This window comes from Ammodytes marinus (genome assembly GCF_949987685.1).
Source record: "Ammodytes marinus genome assembly, chromosome: 17".
Classification (NCBI taxonomy): Eukaryota; Metazoa; Chordata; class Actinopteri; order Uranoscopiformes; family Ammodytidae; genus Ammodytes; species Ammodytes marinus.
Genome location: NC_137221.1, coordinates 14,553,081 through 14,571,825, shown reverse-complemented (window position 1 = coordinate 14,571,825; position 18,745 = coordinate 14,553,081). Strand labels below are relative to the sequence as shown.

Below are 18,745 nucleotides of genomic sequence, written 5' to 3'. Positions count from 1 at the left end.
CATTACCGTTATGCAACTAATTCATCCATTATTCAATAACTTTTAGCTAACCGTTTCAGCCATTTATTCATTGTTTTAAGCTATTTAAACCATTTTGCATTAGCCTACCAATCGTAGGCTATATTTAGCTACTCTTTCATCCATTATTTCTTTAATTAGCCGAACCGTTTATTCCTGGTTTGTAAACAATTTACTCATACTTTTCTTTGTTTTATCTAACTATGTGTCCTATTTATCCATTACTTTTAGCTTACCATTATTATTCCACCCATTTATCAGGAGCGTTGCGGGAGCGTGTCTACGTTCCCACATTCCTAAGTAATCTAATTGTAGGCTATAATGGAGAATAGTGTGTATGCACAATATGTACACAATATGTACACACACACACACACACACACACACACACACACACACACACACACACACACACACACACACACACACACACACACACACACACACACACACACACACACGCCTATTCTAACCTCTCTACCTGTCCCCTTACCCTAACCACCCAGCTGTGATGCCTTCCTAATCACCAATTTCAGGAACATAGGGCTGTGCGACCAGCGGGCTGTGGGAACATAGGGATGTTTAGCTTAATATTCCAACCATTTATCCATTACTATTAGTTTACTATTACAACCAATACAACATCTTACTTTCAAATATCTGAATAGTTTAGTCCATATTTTTGCTTCAAAAGGTGCAGTGTGTAATATCGGAATATTTAGTGTGATCTATTGGTGAGATTCCAGATAGGACTCCATATCTCAACCCCTCTTGTTCAGGTCTTACAGCTGACTCTATAGTCCAGCTGGATACATCTATATGTTTAAATCAAAAATTCTAATTCTAATTAGGCTACTCTATTCCAGATCTTTGCACCTCTCCCTTGGCCAATGTGAAGAAGTAGCCCCTATAGTGTACCCCTAGTTGGGATGAACATTGAATTTCTGTAATCGTTTCCCTAAAAAAAATTAAGAATTAAAGGATTAAGAAAGCATTTGTGTAATTATCAACATAGTAGCCAAAGAAAACTCTTGATTCAGCCCTACAAACACATGGTGAGGAGGAGAGAAAAGAGTGGGGGAGTAAGAATAGTGTGAGCACCAATATGGCTGAGTGCTGAGTTTTGGAGCCATTAGGCAGAAGGTAATTAATACCTGTCACTGCAGTGCTCTGTTCGCTGCCTTTATTCTGTTTCAAGCCAATTAAAATATGACACTCCTCCAGTGGAGAACGTCTTGTTAAAACTAAGCGCCTGAGACGCACAGACACCTTTGATAAACACATCCTGAGCTACGATTGGCTTTGGCAGCAACGGCATGCTTTATAGATAGAGGGATATGGAGAGAGAAACATGGCTGTGGGTATGTGTTATGTCACTTCCAGTAGATGTGAGCTGTTAGATCTGATTATGAGAGTGTATGCTACCTTGTGAGTTTCACGCTCTCTCTCTCTCTCTCTCTCTCACACACACACACACACACACACACACACAAGGTAAGTTTATGAGACGTTGAGAAGCCAAGAAATACTGACCAGTGAAGACAACTCACTGCCAACGATTTATGGCTTGGACGGCAAGGACATACGTACAGTAAGCAAAAACAGACAAGCCCGGGAAAGAAATGGGAGAGAGCAGCTGAGGATATAAAAAGACAGGTGGTATAACCAAAAGAAATAAAATAAAAAGCTAAGGAGCAAAGGAAAATATGATTAAGAGGGTCTGATAGAAATGAAAACAAAGGATGGGATAGCACTAGTGGGAAAGTGAAGTGAAATATGGTGTTTTTTTGTGGTGTAGAGCAGATAGGATCTCAAGAAGACAAATTAGATGGAGAAAAGACGGGAAAAATGGAAAGAGGTGGAGTGATGGATGCAGGCAGGGGACCAGCAGCTCTCTGCCAACATCTCCATGCACCCTTCCAGACATCACACTGTGCTGCCATCTGCCCCCCCCCCACACACACACACACACACACACACACACACACACACACACACACACACACACACACACACACACACACACACACACACACACACACACACAGGATATGTGAAATCATTAGCGTCTCCTGACACTGAATAAATATCTGGAGATGAAATCTGTCTGTGGAGAAATCACCTGAGGGGAAATATGATTGGATGAGATCAGGACCTCACTGGAACGTAATTTGCATGTCATCTAAATGGGATCTGCCCCCAATGCTCGGGAGGTCAAAAGGAGTCCGATTAGTCGGATGGGACAACTCACTCCCGATTGGCTGGAAGGAGCAAGTGAACAAGTGCCGTGTAGTGTGTGAGCTGCAGGACTGCCCTCTTCTGGCTGCTATACAAATCTACACAGATTGATTAAAAAAATAAAAACACGAGAAAACAGACACACAGTCCAACATTTAAAAACAGACAAATTCTGGCTGGCAGTTGTTTTTAATCACATTAGAGCTGAGGAATAAAAATAAACACAAAGAGCATGAGAGTGCAGCACACAGAGTGTCTCTTGGTTAACCACATACAGTCTTATTTATACATATATTTATATAATAGAACTATTTCTCCCACTTATACAGCCTCTGATTGTAACACAGAAATATACCAACAATCCCTGGGTGAAAGAGAGAGAAGAGCGAAAAGAAAAACAGAGCAGAACTCTCAACAACAGTCATCATCTGCATTAGAAAACCTACAGGCCATAAGTTTTTATAGGTTTATACATTGGCGAGGCAACAGTATTCATTAAAAAAATAGGAATATAGTTGTTATAGAAGCAGTGGGGGTTGATTAAGTGGATGGGGGAGTGAGGACGTGGCCGTGCCTGACCACCCACAAGCCCACCCAACACATCCTAGGGGAGCCACCCTGCGCCTCCATGAGTGTTGTACAGCATTCCAGCCCTAACTAAGAGTCAGTTATCAGTGAAAAGCAGTAAGGGCTTTAAATGAAACCATTAGCAAAACCTTTAGAAAATGAGTACATAAAAAATAACCCTACATGAAAGAAAAAGAGAGGGGGGGTAATGGGGGGCATTGATGAAAAGGTGAGAAAAAGTTTAGAAAAAGTGCTGTCAGAATTCAGAAAACATGATCTGGAATAGAGATTAGTGAGGGTGACATGACAACTAATAAAATGATTCAGAAAAGAGTGCAAAAACAGCTCAGGTCACCCTTCAATTGGGTTTATTTAGCTGCTGTTAGTGAGAGGAAACAAAAGATGGGAGGGGAGGGAATTTACGGAGATGAAGTGTTATTGCTGGGGGTATTTTTTATTTATTTGGTGTTAACAGGTGAGAAGAGGAATGAGGGGATGGAGATTAGAGTTATTGCTGAGGGTAGTAGGGCTGCTGCTGAGGGGGTTGCTGGGGATAGCCAGGGTAGGACGGCTGTCCGGCAGGAGGGGCTCCTGGGTAGCCTTGCTGTCCTGGAGTCGTCTGGTAGGGCATGTAGGGGATATTGTTGGGCATGTTGGGCATATTGGGCATGTTGTACTGGCCGTATCCATAGGGATTGTAGCCCATAGGCACCTGGAAGTACCTGCATGGACACCACAACAGAGGGACAGAATGTGTTAAGCAAATTTAAAGCATCAAAGGAATTGTGGAATTGTTTTTTGGGAAATACCATTGTTATTGCGCATTAAAACCAGAAGAAGTTTTTTGTAAACTTCTGTTTTTGTGTGGATTCAACAAAAAAGATGTGCATAGTTTATAAGTGATGCTAGCTTTTTCCTCATGCTTTCAGCAGGGATGTTAAACGACTCATTATGTGCGTGTCGACGTGTCGGAGGCATGAATCGACAAATCGACCGATTCACTGTTCCATTCAAAATAAAAAAAGGCAGTGTTAATTTTTTTTGCGGCAGCAGCACGTAGTTGTGGTGCTGATAAACTGCGCTTTCCTTTAAACAACACTGGTGCCGCTCGCTGTGTGTGTTCAGACTTCATCTGCATCTAAGCCTTTTTGATGATAAGAGGCTTTAATCTTAAAAACGCTGTCCATGCGTCGGAGGTGAATGTAATTTACTCGGCTGAAAACAGAAACCAACGGAGGGACGCAGCTCACTGTACAGTCCCTTTAGTCGCGCTGTCAGTTTGCCGACATGGCTCTGTGTGTTTATGTTATTTAATAGACTCAAGACATACAAACAGATCGCGGAAGCCGTTCCTGTAGACAACGTTAACGGGCAGGATACCCGCGGTTATCATTTTATCCATCAAACCACAGAGTTTTTCTGCACGGCAGCTCACTCACTCATACTTGCGAGGTCTCCCGGTGATCGTCACCGTCACAGCGCTACTCACTGCTTTGCCCGGGCGGAGACTTTGTGTGAAGGTGATTTAACATCACGGTCGTAGACGAATGTTATAACGTTATGCTGCATATGTTGCACTGCACTGTTGACCCACACAGGACATTTAATGCACATTGCAGAAATGAAGCGCCTGCAGCGCGCTCACGACCACACGTGAACTCGCATCACGGACGTCTCCCATGTCCCCAAAACATCTAATAAAGTAAAACACCCGATTTACCGATTTCGATTTTTAGAGTCGTCTTGAGCACGAGTCGAAAATCGAGCCGAAAATCGACACATTGTTCACATCCCTAGCTTTGTCAGATTGACTGTACAAAAGCGAGAGTAGTATCCAACTTCTCATCCATCTTTTGCAGGAAAACCAATTTCTATTCCTTTAAATTTATAATAAGGCATTTCTGGCCACTACAAGTATCCGAGAAGGTCCAGTAGAGAGACCTGTGTTTTCAGATCAACATAAGTGATAAATAAATAGATTCAATGACTTGCTTTAACCATCAATACATGCTAAATGGAGGACTTCTAAGAAAGAGGATGACATAATCCTGACATCACTATACTTAGTTATGTGGATCAATTTGTACTCAGGAATCAGGATGTTGTAATGGGGAACTCACCCTGGGTAGCCCTGGTAGGTGGGGTAAGGTGGTCCCTGGGCCTGGGATGGTGGGGCCACAGGTGGTGGGTTGCCGGCGATTGGGGGGCCAGTGGCTGGTGCGTTGGGCGGCATGGGGGAGGCTGCGACAGGGGTGAAGCTCGGAGGAGGAGGCCTGGCTGGGGGCCCGGGCTTCGCCTGCTCGGGTTGTTGCGGCTGCTTGAGAAGGTAGATATAGAGATGACGTACAGATCAATACACAACCATCACCAGCCTCAAATCTACTGCAGTGGTTTTCCACTCTTGACTTTGGGAGAGCGACAGCTTACAAAGACAGTCCTGGGTGCCGGGGTTGGGCCACCGGGTGCAGCCGGGGTGCTCTGGTAGGCCGGAACGTTGAAGTTAGGAGCGCTGGGCTCTCGGGCGATGCTCTGCTGCAGCTCCCTGAAACAAGAATTCACCACAAACTTAGACTGTGCTGCAGCATATTCTCTAGCTAATGCTGGAATTGGCCTAGAGGGAAAAAAAAGTGTTCATAAAATCCATCTGATTGGCTGACCCTGACCCCCGAGCCCATATGCCTGTCACACAAAACAATCAGAACAGACAAATACGTGGAAAATAAATACTTGAGTAGTTCATCCCGTTCTGTCTTGCGGGCGAAAACAATGTCGCTGCATTTGTTCTGGAACTTCAGCAGGATTTCTGTCAAGTCGTTGTAGAACTGAAAAGGGAGAAACATAAGGGGACAAAAATAAATCACCTGGCTTGCAAAACACCTTGATGCAGAAAACAACCCAAAACAAACAATAGTGGAAAGTTTCGACAAGATATGCACTACTGCAGCACATTTCCTCCTTGCCGAGTGCGAGCGGCTTGGGTTTTGCTGAGCAAGTACCTTGGTGCCTTCGCGCAGGTTGCTGCTGATCTCAACGTAGCTGTCATGGGCTGAAGCTAGCTTTTTCAGGACCTCCTCCCTCTGGTTGCCCTCCGTGTTGGACTGCTTCAGACTGCTGAACTCCTGGTGGGACGTCTGAAAGTAGATCACAGGTTAAGGAGGTTTTATCACCGACACCTCTTTAGAACACATAGAAGTACATTTAACTATACATTATTTCTTCACACAGAAGCCACTAAACAGAAGGAGGCACGGTTTTTACTTGCCCTTTTGACTTTTGACTGCAAATACTGTGGGATCTGCTTGTTGTGTTTTTTTGTTTGATATACTGTAGGCAACACTTCATTGATTCCAGTAAGGAGAGCTCAAACATCATTATAAGCTACAAAATAACACTCTTTTAGCTTGTGGACCCTATTAAGAAAGTGTGTTTAACTTCTTTAACAAGTACAACATCTCTCTTTTTTTTAAATGACCATTATCCCCTCAGACTCTCCTCAGATGTTTTGTGTACCTGAACTTGTCCCAGCAGCTGTTCCTGCGTGCTGAGGCTGGCCCCCACCCTCTGGTTGTAGGCGCCATACAGCTGGTCCAGTTGGGTGACCGACAGGGCCTCCTCATTGATGGCTCCGTCCTGGGCCAGCGCCGTCAGGAAGGCAGTGGACATGTCAAAGGTCACGGCCTTGATCTCTCCCTCCATGGTCTCCCTCTCCTTCTTTATCTCATCCAGCTGGGTGAGCTGGGAGCGCAGCACGTTCACCACCTGGGTGAGGAGGATGGAGAATGCGGAAACAGTTAGTGAATAGAGCAGTCCAGCTAGTCCTCTCCCCTGACCTCTTGCCTTTACAGTGACTGCAGTAGGCGGTTGTTTTGTCCACTTTAATACAGAGTTACTGTGAAGAGACATCTTTTCTTCTTCACTCTTCCCTAGTTCTGCTAGCTTAGTTTTTTCAGTTCCCCAGTGACATACAATGCAGAGTTTGCATATAAAATGAAAAATGGAGCCACAGTGGGGAGGAGGGACAGGGCCATAAAGCATATTATGTCCACTGGCCGTTTCCATACAGCAGTAGTCTAAGTTTATGTGGCACAAGAAATACCTAGGGATGACGTGACGCACCCTCACGTAACCTAAATGAAAAGTAAAGTTTGACATAATGTGGTCATACAGAGAAACACATAAAGGCATCAGCAGAGGCGGACAGACCTCGCTGCCCTGCAGTGTCTTGGTAGGGTTGGCAGAGGGGATGGCAGCGGTGAGCTCGTTCTCTGGTTTACAGAGCAGGGCGATCATCTCACAGTGGGTGTTGTAGCGGTCCTTCACCACCTGGTCTGCCTGTACTGCCTTGTCCAGGATGCTGCGGAAGTTTGCTCCCTCTGAAGAAGACAAGGAAGGGAGGGAGGGAGGTTATAGGTGACAGGAGAGAAGGAGGATAGTAAAGACGAGGAGAGTAGGAGCTTTGTCAACGTCGGTTGAACGGAGACAGACTTCATAAATTGTGTGTGTGTGTGTGTGTGTGTGTGTGTGTGTGTGTGTGTGTGTGTGTGTGTGTGTGTACCTGTACGAAGGGGCTTGTACAGGTCTCCAGAGGGGGTTCTGTTCCAGCGCTGGTTGAACTTTGTTCTAAGCTCGTTGTCTGTCGTCTCTTCATCATTCAGCATCTTCAGAGCCTGAGGACAACACACAGATTACATACTCAGATGATGAACACATTATTATTATCTTTAATATTAATGTATCCTTTAGGCTGTGTGCAAGTATTATTTGACTTCAGAACTATATAATTACTCAACCACCTCATTGCACCTATACAAAATATATCGATATCTGTTTTTGGCCAGCTGAATTCTTTTTTTGTCTTTGTCTTTATACAACACAACAAACAACTTTTAGGAGGGAAATCAGGATATTTTTGGTGGAGACTTTTCAAATCTGCCAACAAAATTTGGAAGCAGTTTGTATTTTATGTTGTTTTTTTACTCCCTTCTGTTTTCTGTTTATTTTGTTTGTCAGCAAGATGTCTAAAAAAATGAGGGCTGGCTGAAGCTGGAGGACAGACCGTCCTTGGCCCATAGATCAGTGGATTAGATCTCAGTGATGATCGTGATCTGGGATTTACGCCATTAGGGACGATAATGAATTTGAAGGATTTATATGCTCTTGGGGTAGAGCTGGTAGAAGTCCAGCATTGAGGAAGTCCAAGTCAACTGCTGGACAGTAATCCATTCATATGCTTCTTTTTCATTAAAACAAAGCCACATTACAAACAAGCTGTTATGAAGGCTGTAGATTTAATAGTGCCATCTTTACTTTTGAAATAAAGCGTGGTTATGGTTCAAAGTAAAAACTAGAGTAAGGGACAGTGTTCAGATCTCTAATTATGGGATCTACAAAGTTCAGCAACACATGTATAAACAAGTGTGTTTGTGTGTGTCCCACCTCATCCAGGATCTCTCTGTTGCGGGTCAGAAGCTCTGGCAGGTCTCTGATCAGCTGCTCGATGCTCTGTAGTCCTCCCAGCTGCACGACGGCTCGGGCCTTCTCAGCGATGGATTGTGGGATGGAATCTCCTGACAGATCCTCCAGAGCAGCTGGCAGGTTTAGGGACGCCAACACTCTGATGATACAGTATACAGTGGTCAGTTAGAATTGTAATCAACTTGAGCCAATATTGATTTTTTTTAATCTCACCATCAAAATCACATTTCCACATTGTCGATTAAAAAAAAAAATTCTATCGCTTTTTTATTTTATTTGAAGTGCACTGTACTTTTCTCATTCCGCAAAATATTACTGTCATCAAACAGTTGAATACAAGTATTTGACTACAATTAAGGACACTAAACTAAGTACTTTATCGATATTGTAACAGTTCCTGGAAAACCATTAGGTTATGAATATTAAATACATCCATGGACACACAAGCACTCATGGCCTCATTCCTGGGAAGATCATTTCAGCTGCAATGTCACTGACGTACCCATTGCAGAGATTGGTGGCCTCCCTCATGGTTCCCACCAGTCTGTTGACGGTATCTGCCTTCCTCTGGCCGTAAATGCTCATAGACTGCTGCACCGCCATGGGGACCATCTTCTCAAACAAGTCTGAAGAGAAAGAAACAACGCACAAATGTTAAAGTAAGTCAATAAGAGTATTTCCTAAAGTGTCAAATTACACCTTTTAAGTTCCTAAAGTAAACCAGATTTAAAACTGACACAGACGTTGACACAATGCCAAAACACTTTCATGGTTTATTATATTCGGATATAGTGTGACATAAAACAATCTACAAGTATAATAACAAACTGTGTTGAGTGTCCATGTGTCTCACCTGTGAATTTCTGGCTGAGTGGAGGTGTGATGGAGGTGGCTTTGACCAGCGCCGCCTTGCCGATGTGCTCCAGATCCTTGACCTCAGGCACGCGGTCGTGGTAGATAAAGTCATTGTCCTTCTTGGCTGCAGTGAGCGCTCGGTTGATCTTGTCAGTCAGGTCCTTTACACTGACATATTCGTCGTAGCGAGACGCTACCGTCTTCACCAGCTCTGCGGCGTGCTACAGGGACGGACAAGCCAGAGGAGAGAAAAATTCAAATGTGAATAACGAAGAAATTCAAGGCACAAATCTCTGTTCAAAGCTGTTCAGTTTTTGAGGATAACATGAGACATTGAAAGGTAGGAATTTGTCCAGTGATAACGAATGAGTAGTTATTTCAAGCTCTGACATAGGAATTGTATTTGAGTTGTACAAAACCTTAAGTGATGTGAAAGCTGCGTACCTGTAGGCGAGCAATCTCTTCTCCAAAGCGCTTCTTCTGCTTGGACAGCATGCTCTGGTGCAGCTCGGCGTTGGCCTGCATGATGCAGTGCTTGGCCGCCAGCACCGGCAGCACTTCCTGAAAATAAAAATACTAACCAGGGAGAGGCAACCACAGAGCAACACGCAGGCACGCAAAAGGGTATGTACACACAAGCACACACACACGATGGCAAGGCAAAACCACAACATGGCAGATGCAGGCCAGCAAGGTAGAATCACAAATGACGAATAAGCCAATCACAAACAGCCGCAAGCGGTCAGAGGTGTGCAAACACGACACAAGCGCACACACACACACACAATCACAATCAATGCCAACGCCACCATCACGAGGGATGCAGAAAAGAAAGGAAGACAACGAGAGAGAAAACAGAACAGGCCATGAATGTTTAACCTTCCAGCAAAAGCGGCTACACCTTCATCATACGTCCCATAGCCATGTGTGTGCTTATGTGTGAGAGAGAGTGTGTGTGTGTGTGTGTCAATAACGATGCATGTGTATTTTATATTTCATGCATTAATTCACTCAATTCTAAACAATTACAAAACTACAGCTCTGCCTTGAAAAAAGGGTAGAACTACAAGTAGAACTACAATCTTTAAAACAGAGTATATTTGACAATGTTTAAGCAATATGGGTTGCATCAGCGACCCATAAATCCATTTCTAGTTTTGTGTGTAAAAGCTCTCCGAAGTCCTTAGTAACCTGTAGCTAGTTTTAAACTCAAGGAATTTCTTAGCTCAGAAATGTGTGTATCAGTTGCTAGGAAACTTCAACAGCACTGCTAAATTAAAGGCAAGCAGTTGTTCTCAGTGTAGAATCACAAGCTGAAACATAACATCCAAATTTTACAGTTTGTATTGTACAATTTCAATCAATATATTAAACTTACCTGACAATCCTTTATTAATGCAACTCTGACTGTGATTAGTTTAAATGGGCTGCGACTACTGATTCGTTTTTGAACTTACAAACAGCTGGTTTCACCAGAGCTACTTATTTCAAAATCTTCACTTGACTCAACGCTATGTTATTTATTATAACCTGTCGCTTGAACCTGAGGTAGTGCGTGTTTCTGTATGTGCGTGCATTTCAGTCAAAGTGTTAGACACACAGTAAAATACTTCAGATGCCCATGATTAGATGCTGAGAGACCAATCAGAATTAGAACAGGTCAAACTGCGGCTTAGTAGTAACAAACCGATCAGAGTGAAAACAGGATGAAAATGAATGGAGCGTCACTTTTTTTAAATTTTCCAGAAATACACACAATCAGACAGACAGTACACACGCCAAACCACACAGACTACAAACTGTATATGCATATTCAACACACTGGAGAGCAACCTTGTGTGCGTCCTTCACATACCTTGGGGAGGTTGTCCTTGTACTGGCACTGCTTGAAGGCGTCGCCGTAGAAATCCGCTGCCTGATTGGCCAGCTTTGCGATGACAGCATCTTTCATCTTATCTGTTGGGTGAACAAGCCACTTTTAAGTGCACAGAAGAAGTCACGTTCTTGATAACCACATATCACAACCTCATCTGGCCATCATTTAATCCTACGTTAAAAACACTTAAAAGGTTTTCAAGTTTCAAACTCTGTATATCAACCTGATGAAATTACACTTACAAATTTAATAAGTATGAAAACTAATTAACGACAAAAGCCACCCTCTCAGCAGAAAATATAGGACTTCATTTATAATGTACCCTTCAAAACGGTTGTGCTTCAAAACTAACTATATACGCAGCTCAGTAGACAGAACTGGGACAGAGGCCGTGTGCAACTGGGATCAAATCTGCATACTGCCATCTCAAAGGAATCTTAAGGGAAATAATGTGTGCGAGTGTAAAATTAAATAAGCCATATATCAAGTGCAACTACTCCTTTGTATCTGGGTGACATAACTGACTTGCTAGCTCACATACTGAACAAAAGACTAAGTAGTGGCCCATGTCTACGATGAACTTTGTAAACTACGAAGTGGGACTTTAAAAAATGGGTCAATTTTTTCAGAGGATCATCATCATCTCATAAACAGAGATAAACCATAATGATAGAACACTGAGAAAGTTTAAGTGTCAAACTGAAGATGATATGTGTATTTGGAGCAATGAGGTGTCGGTCCTTTAGTACCTGAAGTGGCCTTCAAGAAGAAGACCTCCTGGGCCTGGGCCAGCATGATGAGGCTCAGTGTGCCCACGGTCTCAGGGGAGATGTCCATGGTGGGCTCCCTGTTCAGCGCTGACAACACTGTGTCCTTGATGTGGCCGAACGCGCCACTGGCCAGCTGGATAGAGACAGATAAAGAGATAAACGCATGAGACACTTAGGTCAAGAAAGCACATATCCTGATTTCGTTTTTTGTACTTAGAAAAAGTCCTAACTCTCTAAAAATGCATATCCTGCAGGCCTCTCCCACGCTCATTCCTAGGTCTCAAAAGAACAATCAATGACATGAAATGATCTCATGATCATGTTGCAACATGATGACATTTTTTTACTTTTCAGCAGAACTTAGATTTCTTAAGTGTGAAGTTAAAGGTGCTGTAAGCGGAATGGTCAGTTTGGCTAACTTCCTGTCAGTGACTGTAGTTAGCAGTCCCCTCCCTCGTCATCACATTAATGCACTGCGGTCTTCAAGCAGTGAGTTATCTAGCATCATCTCAGATCCGTAAGTGTGATAAAAAGTTAAAAACGCGATAAAAACCATCAAAACAGACGTTGTAAAGGATTTTTACCTGCTCCGCTATTGTAGGCGCATAAACATTCACCCATCTGTCGCTCTGAATGTGCACCGGCAGTGAGACGGGTGCCGGTTTGTAGCGTTCTCTCTTCTGATTGGTTATTAATAGTGGGATCCCCGAAAAGTGTATTTGACGATTACATGCAGAGCGGCTGAGAGATCGGCTTTATGAAACGCGCACAATATGTAAGGGATCACTGTATGAATGAAGAGCGATTTAACACTTAAATTAACATAAATAAATCGCTTACTTCACCTTTAACTTTTGTGCGAATATTTATTGTTGCCAATATATATCTACCAAATACATTTGACTTTTGTATATGTCACGGCCCTGCCTCAAGTCTGAGCAGCAAAGGAATGAGTATTACAGTTATCGTTCTGATAAATATTCCGAAAACACAGACATAAAGATTATAATTACATGGTGTGCTGCATACTGCATTGAGAAACACATAAAGCACTGTAGTCTCAATTAACCATAACAATCATAAATTAGGATAACAATGATGCTGGACGCTCCAGCATTCACACTAATGGGCATCAAATTTGTATTCAAAACACAAGATGTGTAGACTAAACATCTCTAAACAATACTACGAGTGGGAATAAACTGCTTCCAGTGGACATCTGTGTCGTACAGTAATTTTCACCAGGTTTTTCTGAAATCAAGCTGTACGTGTTACTGTATCAGCGTGTGGTTGGAAGCACACCTGATAGTATTTGGCTGCAGCCTTCAGTCCCTCGTCGTTGTCCAGGTTCTGCTCTGAGGCGATCTGACTGGCCAGCGCTGCCGCATTGAACAACACACATGTCTTCTCGTAGCCCAAACTGGCCAAAGCTGCAATACACAAACACAACAAAGTGAGAATAAAATACCGGAAATACTCTGTCTTGACCACAGAATAACATACTTCCATAGCTCACTGAGAAGATGCCATTGAATCTGTAACAATGAGAGAGATTTGAATTTCTTTCCCACAGCTAGAAAGTGATGACACTCTGACATCCATCTTTTATACCATGTAGGTCGGACATTGGCTGCTCGCTTGTTTGTTTAAACAATTTTTTCCCCCTCCAACAAACACTTTCTGCTGCTTCGTTCCACATTTTTTCCTCGCATGAGTAAACTGAAAAGAGTTCATGAGCTCCCACAATACACCACACAGGACAAAAGAATTCAAGCGTGAACGGAATGAATGTGAAGACTGAACCCCACAAAGAGAAAGTCTTTGGATTCTTTACTTTTAAAGTCTTTATATTCTTATAAAGCCTACTGTCACACCTCTTTCTGGATGGACACAATTTAAAACGGGGAGTTGGGGACCTATTTAGTCTTAGGCTAACTTTGTTTCTCACTGTGTGTGTGTCGCTCACACATGCGAGAAAGATGGATTAGGAGATAGTATGAGAGAGATATTGGCTTGAACTTTTCTTATAATCATTTCCCCTTCTGCAGCTACCTGTAAACACACTCAGTTACATGTAGTCCCGTCAACCGACAACAATGCACTTGATAAGAGGCTGCACTTACCTAGCTTCACCGAGCCACCGAACAGCGATCCCTTATCAAAGGCATCCTTCCATGTGAATGTTAAGCAGAGCTGTGGAAACAGAGAGAAGCATTGTGTTCAAGTTCTTCTGTCAAGGAAGTAAGTCTAACCCACAAACATGCGTGCAGTCTAATCAGTTACCTGGTTTTCAGAGAAGGGAAACTTGGGCTCAACAGCACACAGTTGATCATAGTATCTGCAGAGAGAAATAAATAAAAATGAAAAGTTCATTTAGTAAACCACCTTTCACATATATAAAATTCCCAAAGTGCTTCAGAATAAATAGTAAAGAAATAAAAAAACATACAATAAATACAAACGCCACAAGGCATGATTACAACTTATACAGGTCCTTCTCATATAATTAGCATATTGTGATAAAGTTGATTATTTTCCATAATGTAATGATAATAATTGAACTTTCATATATTGTAGATTCATTGCACACCAACTGAAATATTTCAGGTCTTTTGTTGTTTTAATACTGATGATTTTGGCATACAGCTCATGAAAACCCCAAATTCCTATCTCAAAAAATTAGCATATTTCATCCGACCAATAAAAGAAAAGTGTTTTTAATACAAAAAAGTCAACCTTCAAATAATTATGTTCAGTTATGCACTCAATACTTGGTCGGGAATCCTTTCGCAGAAATGACTGCTTCAATGCGGCGTGGCATGGAGGCAATCAGCCTGTGGCACTGCTGAGGTGTTATGGAGGCCCAGGATGCTTCGATAGCGGCCTTAAGCTCATCCACAGTGTTGGGTCTGGTGTCTCTCAACTTCCTCTTCACAATATCCCACAGATTCTCTATGGGGTTCAAGTCAGGAGAGTTGGCAGGCCAATTGAGCACAGTAATACCATGGTCAGTAAACCATTTACCAGTGGTTTTGGCACTGTGAGCAGGTGCCAGGTCTTGTTGAAAAATGAAATCTTCATCTCCATAAAGCTTTTCAGCAGATGGAAGCATGAAGTGCTCCAAAATCTCCTGATAGCTAGCTGCATTGACCCTGCCTTTGATAAAACACAGTGGACCAACACCAGCAGCTGACATGGCACCCCAGACCATCACTGACTGTGGGTACTTGACACTGGACTTCAGGCATTTCCTTCTCCCCAGTCTTCCTCCAGACTCTGGCACCTTGATTTCCGAATGACATGCAAAATTTGCTTTCATTCGAAAAAAGTATTTTGGACCACTGAGCAACAGTCCAGTGCTGCTTCTCTGTAGCCCAGGTCAGGCGCTTCTGCCGCTGTTTCTGGTTCAAAAGTGGCTTGACCTGGGGAGTGCGGCACCTGTAGCCCATTTCCTGCACACGCCTGTGCACGGTGGCTCTGGATGTTTCTACTCCAGACTCAGTCCACTGCTTCCGCAGGTCCCCCAAGGTCTGGAATCGGCCCTTCTCCACAATCCTCCTCAGGGTCCGGTCACCTCTTCTGGTTGTGCAGCGTTTTCTGCCACACTTTTTCCTTCCCACAGACTTCCCACTGAGGTGCCTTGATACAGCACTCTGGGAACAGCCTATTCGCTCAGAAATTTCTTTCTGTGTCTTACCCTCTTGCTTGAGGGTGTCAATGATGGCCTTCTGGACAGCAGTCAGGTCGGCAGTCTTACCCATGATTGCGGTTTTGAGTAATGAACCAGGCTGGGAGTTTTTAAAAGCCTCAGGAATCTTTTGCAGGTGTTTAGAGTTAATTAGCTGATTCAGATGATTAGGTTAAGAGCTCGTTTAGAGTACCTTTTCATGATATGCTAATTTTTTGAGATAGGAATTTGGGGTTTTCATGAGCTGTATGCCAAAATCATCAGTATTAAAACAACAAAAGACCTGAAATATTTCAGTTGGTGTGCAATGAATCTAAAATATATGAAAGTTCAATTATTATCATTACATTATGGAAAATAATCAACTTTATCACAATATGCTAATTATATGAGAAGGACCTGTATTAAACCTATTGTTTTCCACGGATCACATGTCACCTTTTTATTGTAATGACTGAACTGCCTTTATTCTGATTGTCAAACTTAATAAGAAGAGAATAACAAAAAAGGGGAATAGAGATAAGACTGTACAATAAAACCAAATTGAGAAATCATGCTAAGGGGTAGTGATTATTATTACATAACTACAGATATGTAGGTCAGAGCAAGCACTGTCATTTCAGAGACACTTAACAATGAGTCAGGAAAAAATGATCAGGGCAGGCAAACTGCACTGTAGTCAAAGTGTCAACAGAGTCAGTGACGACGAGCGGCTCTTCAACTCTTCCGACTTATCACCATCTGTGTGTCAATGATGTCAACTGTTTATTATAAGAAATGACAACATGCAGAGAGACCGGTTTAGGAATCCTGTTACCAGTTCATCCACACTGATTTTTGAGTGTCCGGTAAGACTGAACTTCAAATGGTACTATGCATAAACAAGGAATGGTTTTATATGAAGAACCACCCACAGTAAGTTTGTTAATCCTAATATTTCCCATTCAGACACACAAGGAAACACGTGTTCACGGAGGAAAGATGAGATGAGGTGTGCCTCCCTGTTGACCAAAGAAAGAGAAGACGACAACGTCCTAGGCAAAACAATGGTTACCATGGCGACACACTAGCTGTGTGTCTGTGCAGCTTTGTAAAGGATAGGACCCGTCGCCCTGGCTACCTGGCTTACAGAAGCTGGCCTAATTGGATCATAAACTGACTCAAACTGGTCAACAGACATGACCATTGATGATTGATGATCACTAATTATTGGCGTAATGATGAGCGCGTCTCAAAAAAGCATTACAAAGTCACATGAGTAAAAGGAACCTAATGTGTTCAAGATAACTATATGTTCTGTATTACTCCACATGTTGCCTACTAAAACTCATCGGCACCTCTAGAGCTGCTTAAATTTACATATATTTTATAAGCTTCACGAATCTTGGAACTCCCCAGACAATTCCAGTTAGCTATGTGACTAGAAAGTAGCTCAAAGTGCAGAAAAAGGAAGGCAGCCCACACCCTGCAAGTCCATAGCATACAGTGCACTGCATACCTGGCTACTCAGGTAATCTGGGCAAACAATGGGCATTAAATAACTCATGAGTCATAGAGAACAAAGACGGAAATGACAAAGGGCAAAGTTTGCATCTATGTCACCTAGGGATTCAGTACGTTGCTTATTATTAAGCCGCGCAATAAAATTGAGGTTTGTATTCATAATGTCAAGGATAATGACCTGGGCCTCAGGCAACACCTCAGTGGCCATCTCCATTAGGGCTCAGTGGTTTAAAAAATTCACAAGATCAAGACAGCAGCGGCGGCAATCAACATCCAGGCGTGGTGAAGGGGAAGATGGGCCACAGACATAACAAACATAAATCCATTTCCATCACACTTCCTCTATTCAAAGTGGTCAGCACAGTGACACATTTTTTTTTTATTATCAGAAGGATATGTGTATGTAGGTCCAATGTTTTAGACAGCCAGAAAAGCTATCCAAAAATGAACTCTGCAGGCATATATATTATATATGAATATATGCCTAAGCCTATTTATATATACAACTTTGCTGTAGCCACATGTTTTCTTGCTTATGTTGTGCTTTCATCGTTTAGATCTGTTTGCTGATAAAGCCGCAGTTCTCTTTCCCAGCCACATGTCTGATCATGTGTCCACCAGTAAACTGAGGGCTTCTGCTTGTTCGTGAATGACATTTGACAGGAGAGCTGGCTGTAGCTATAGCGTTAGTGAGTTTCGAGATTAAATATGTATGTACAGATCTGTAAGGCAGGCTGCTCATTTTCATAACTCATTGGTAGCTTTGATCCTGTCGACATAATATTTTGTTCTTGTCGTGGGATTAAGCATGCGTCTGATATGTTTCTGCTTTCTGTGTGGGGACAACAAATATTCAGCTGAACTTTGAGGCAAACCATGCTAAAGAGTTTCGTTAAGTAATTTAGGTAAACAAGCCACAGCTAAAGATAATAACTAGCTCGTGTTTACATGGATAATTAAATTGTATACGTAGGCTATCTGACAGTGCAGTTGTACAAGGTGACGAGTCAAGTCTGCGTTAGCCTCCGAGGGGAAACTTGGCATGGACAACACATGAGTCAGTTATAATCAGAAATGCCAGCTAGCATTTTAGCTTGACTAGGTTTAGCTCCAAGCAAAGCTAGCAGCGAAAAGCTAACATTTGGGTGCGGCGGCAATGACTGGGCTCACTCACCGTCACAGGTAAGATGGCTTCTCTAAGTGTTAGTAGTGCGGTACGTAGTTCAGGTGTGTTATAAAGAGACAGTTTGTAATTGTACCTGAGCAGGATCTCCAGGGAGCTCTCGTGCTTGTCCAGCGGCCTCCCCAGCGCGTTCTTGCGGAGCTTGCTGAGCTCCTCCACAGAGCGGAGATACTCTCCCTGCTCCTCGCCCGCCGGATACGTGACAGTCACAAACTTCGACAGCGGTTTCACCAGGTCCACCTCTGAAGACTTCTTTAACGGGACTGAAATAAACGTAGCCATTTCGGCCCGTAAAAAATGCGATTTATTGAATCAGAAAAACAGGAGTCGACTGCTAGCGACCAACGAACACAAACAACAGCTAGCGACCACTTCCTGGATTCTGACAGGGCACGTCGAATTACGTCATGGGTAGCGGAGACGCGCACCGCGCAAACTCAGTATCGATTTAATGAGAAGTTACAAGACTGAAGAGAAAATATGCCATTCTTCTCACTGCCACAGGGTATTATTTACATCACGGCCGAATTAACCTACTTAGGTGCCCAAAGGGCAAACATATAGCTAATAGG

The 18,745-nt window shown here is 42.9% G+C and overlaps 1 protein-coding gene across 4 annotated transcripts; it reads right to left on the bottom strand.

The window, feature by feature from the left end:
- Nucleotides 1-2,416: 2,416 nt before the first annotated feature.
- pdcd6ip (programmed cell death 6 interacting protein) lies at nt 2,417-18,545 on the bottom strand. Of its 4 annotated transcripts, none has more exons than XM_080045643.1 (18): nt 18,250-18,545; nt 14,083-14,137; nt 13,923-13,992; nt 13,102-13,229; nt 11,779-11,932; nt 11,009-11,109; nt 9,598-9,729; nt 9,152-9,374; nt 8,801-8,924; nt 8,260-8,437; nt 7,379-7,490; nt 7,027-7,196; nt 6,334-6,582; nt 5,820-5,954; nt 5,551-5,645; nt 5,251-5,365; nt 4,944-5,140; nt 2,417-3,545 (listed from the first exon to the last, which is right to left on the bottom strand). In XM_080045643.1, exons 1-18 carry the CDS (start codon nt 18,453-18,455, stop codon nt 3,332-3,334), a joined length of 2,658 nt encoding a protein of 885 aa, XP_079901769.1. In that variant the 5' UTR covers nt 18,456-18,545; the 3' UTR covers nt 2,417-3,331. The 4 variants fall into 4 exon arrangements, with proteins under 4 accessions (XP_079901769.1, XP_079901770.1, XP_079901771.1 ...); XM_080045644.1 differs by having other exon boundaries at nt 4,944-5,137; XM_080045645.1 differs by having other exon boundaries at nt 9,598-9,714.
- Nucleotides 18,546-18,745: the final 200 nt, after the last annotated feature.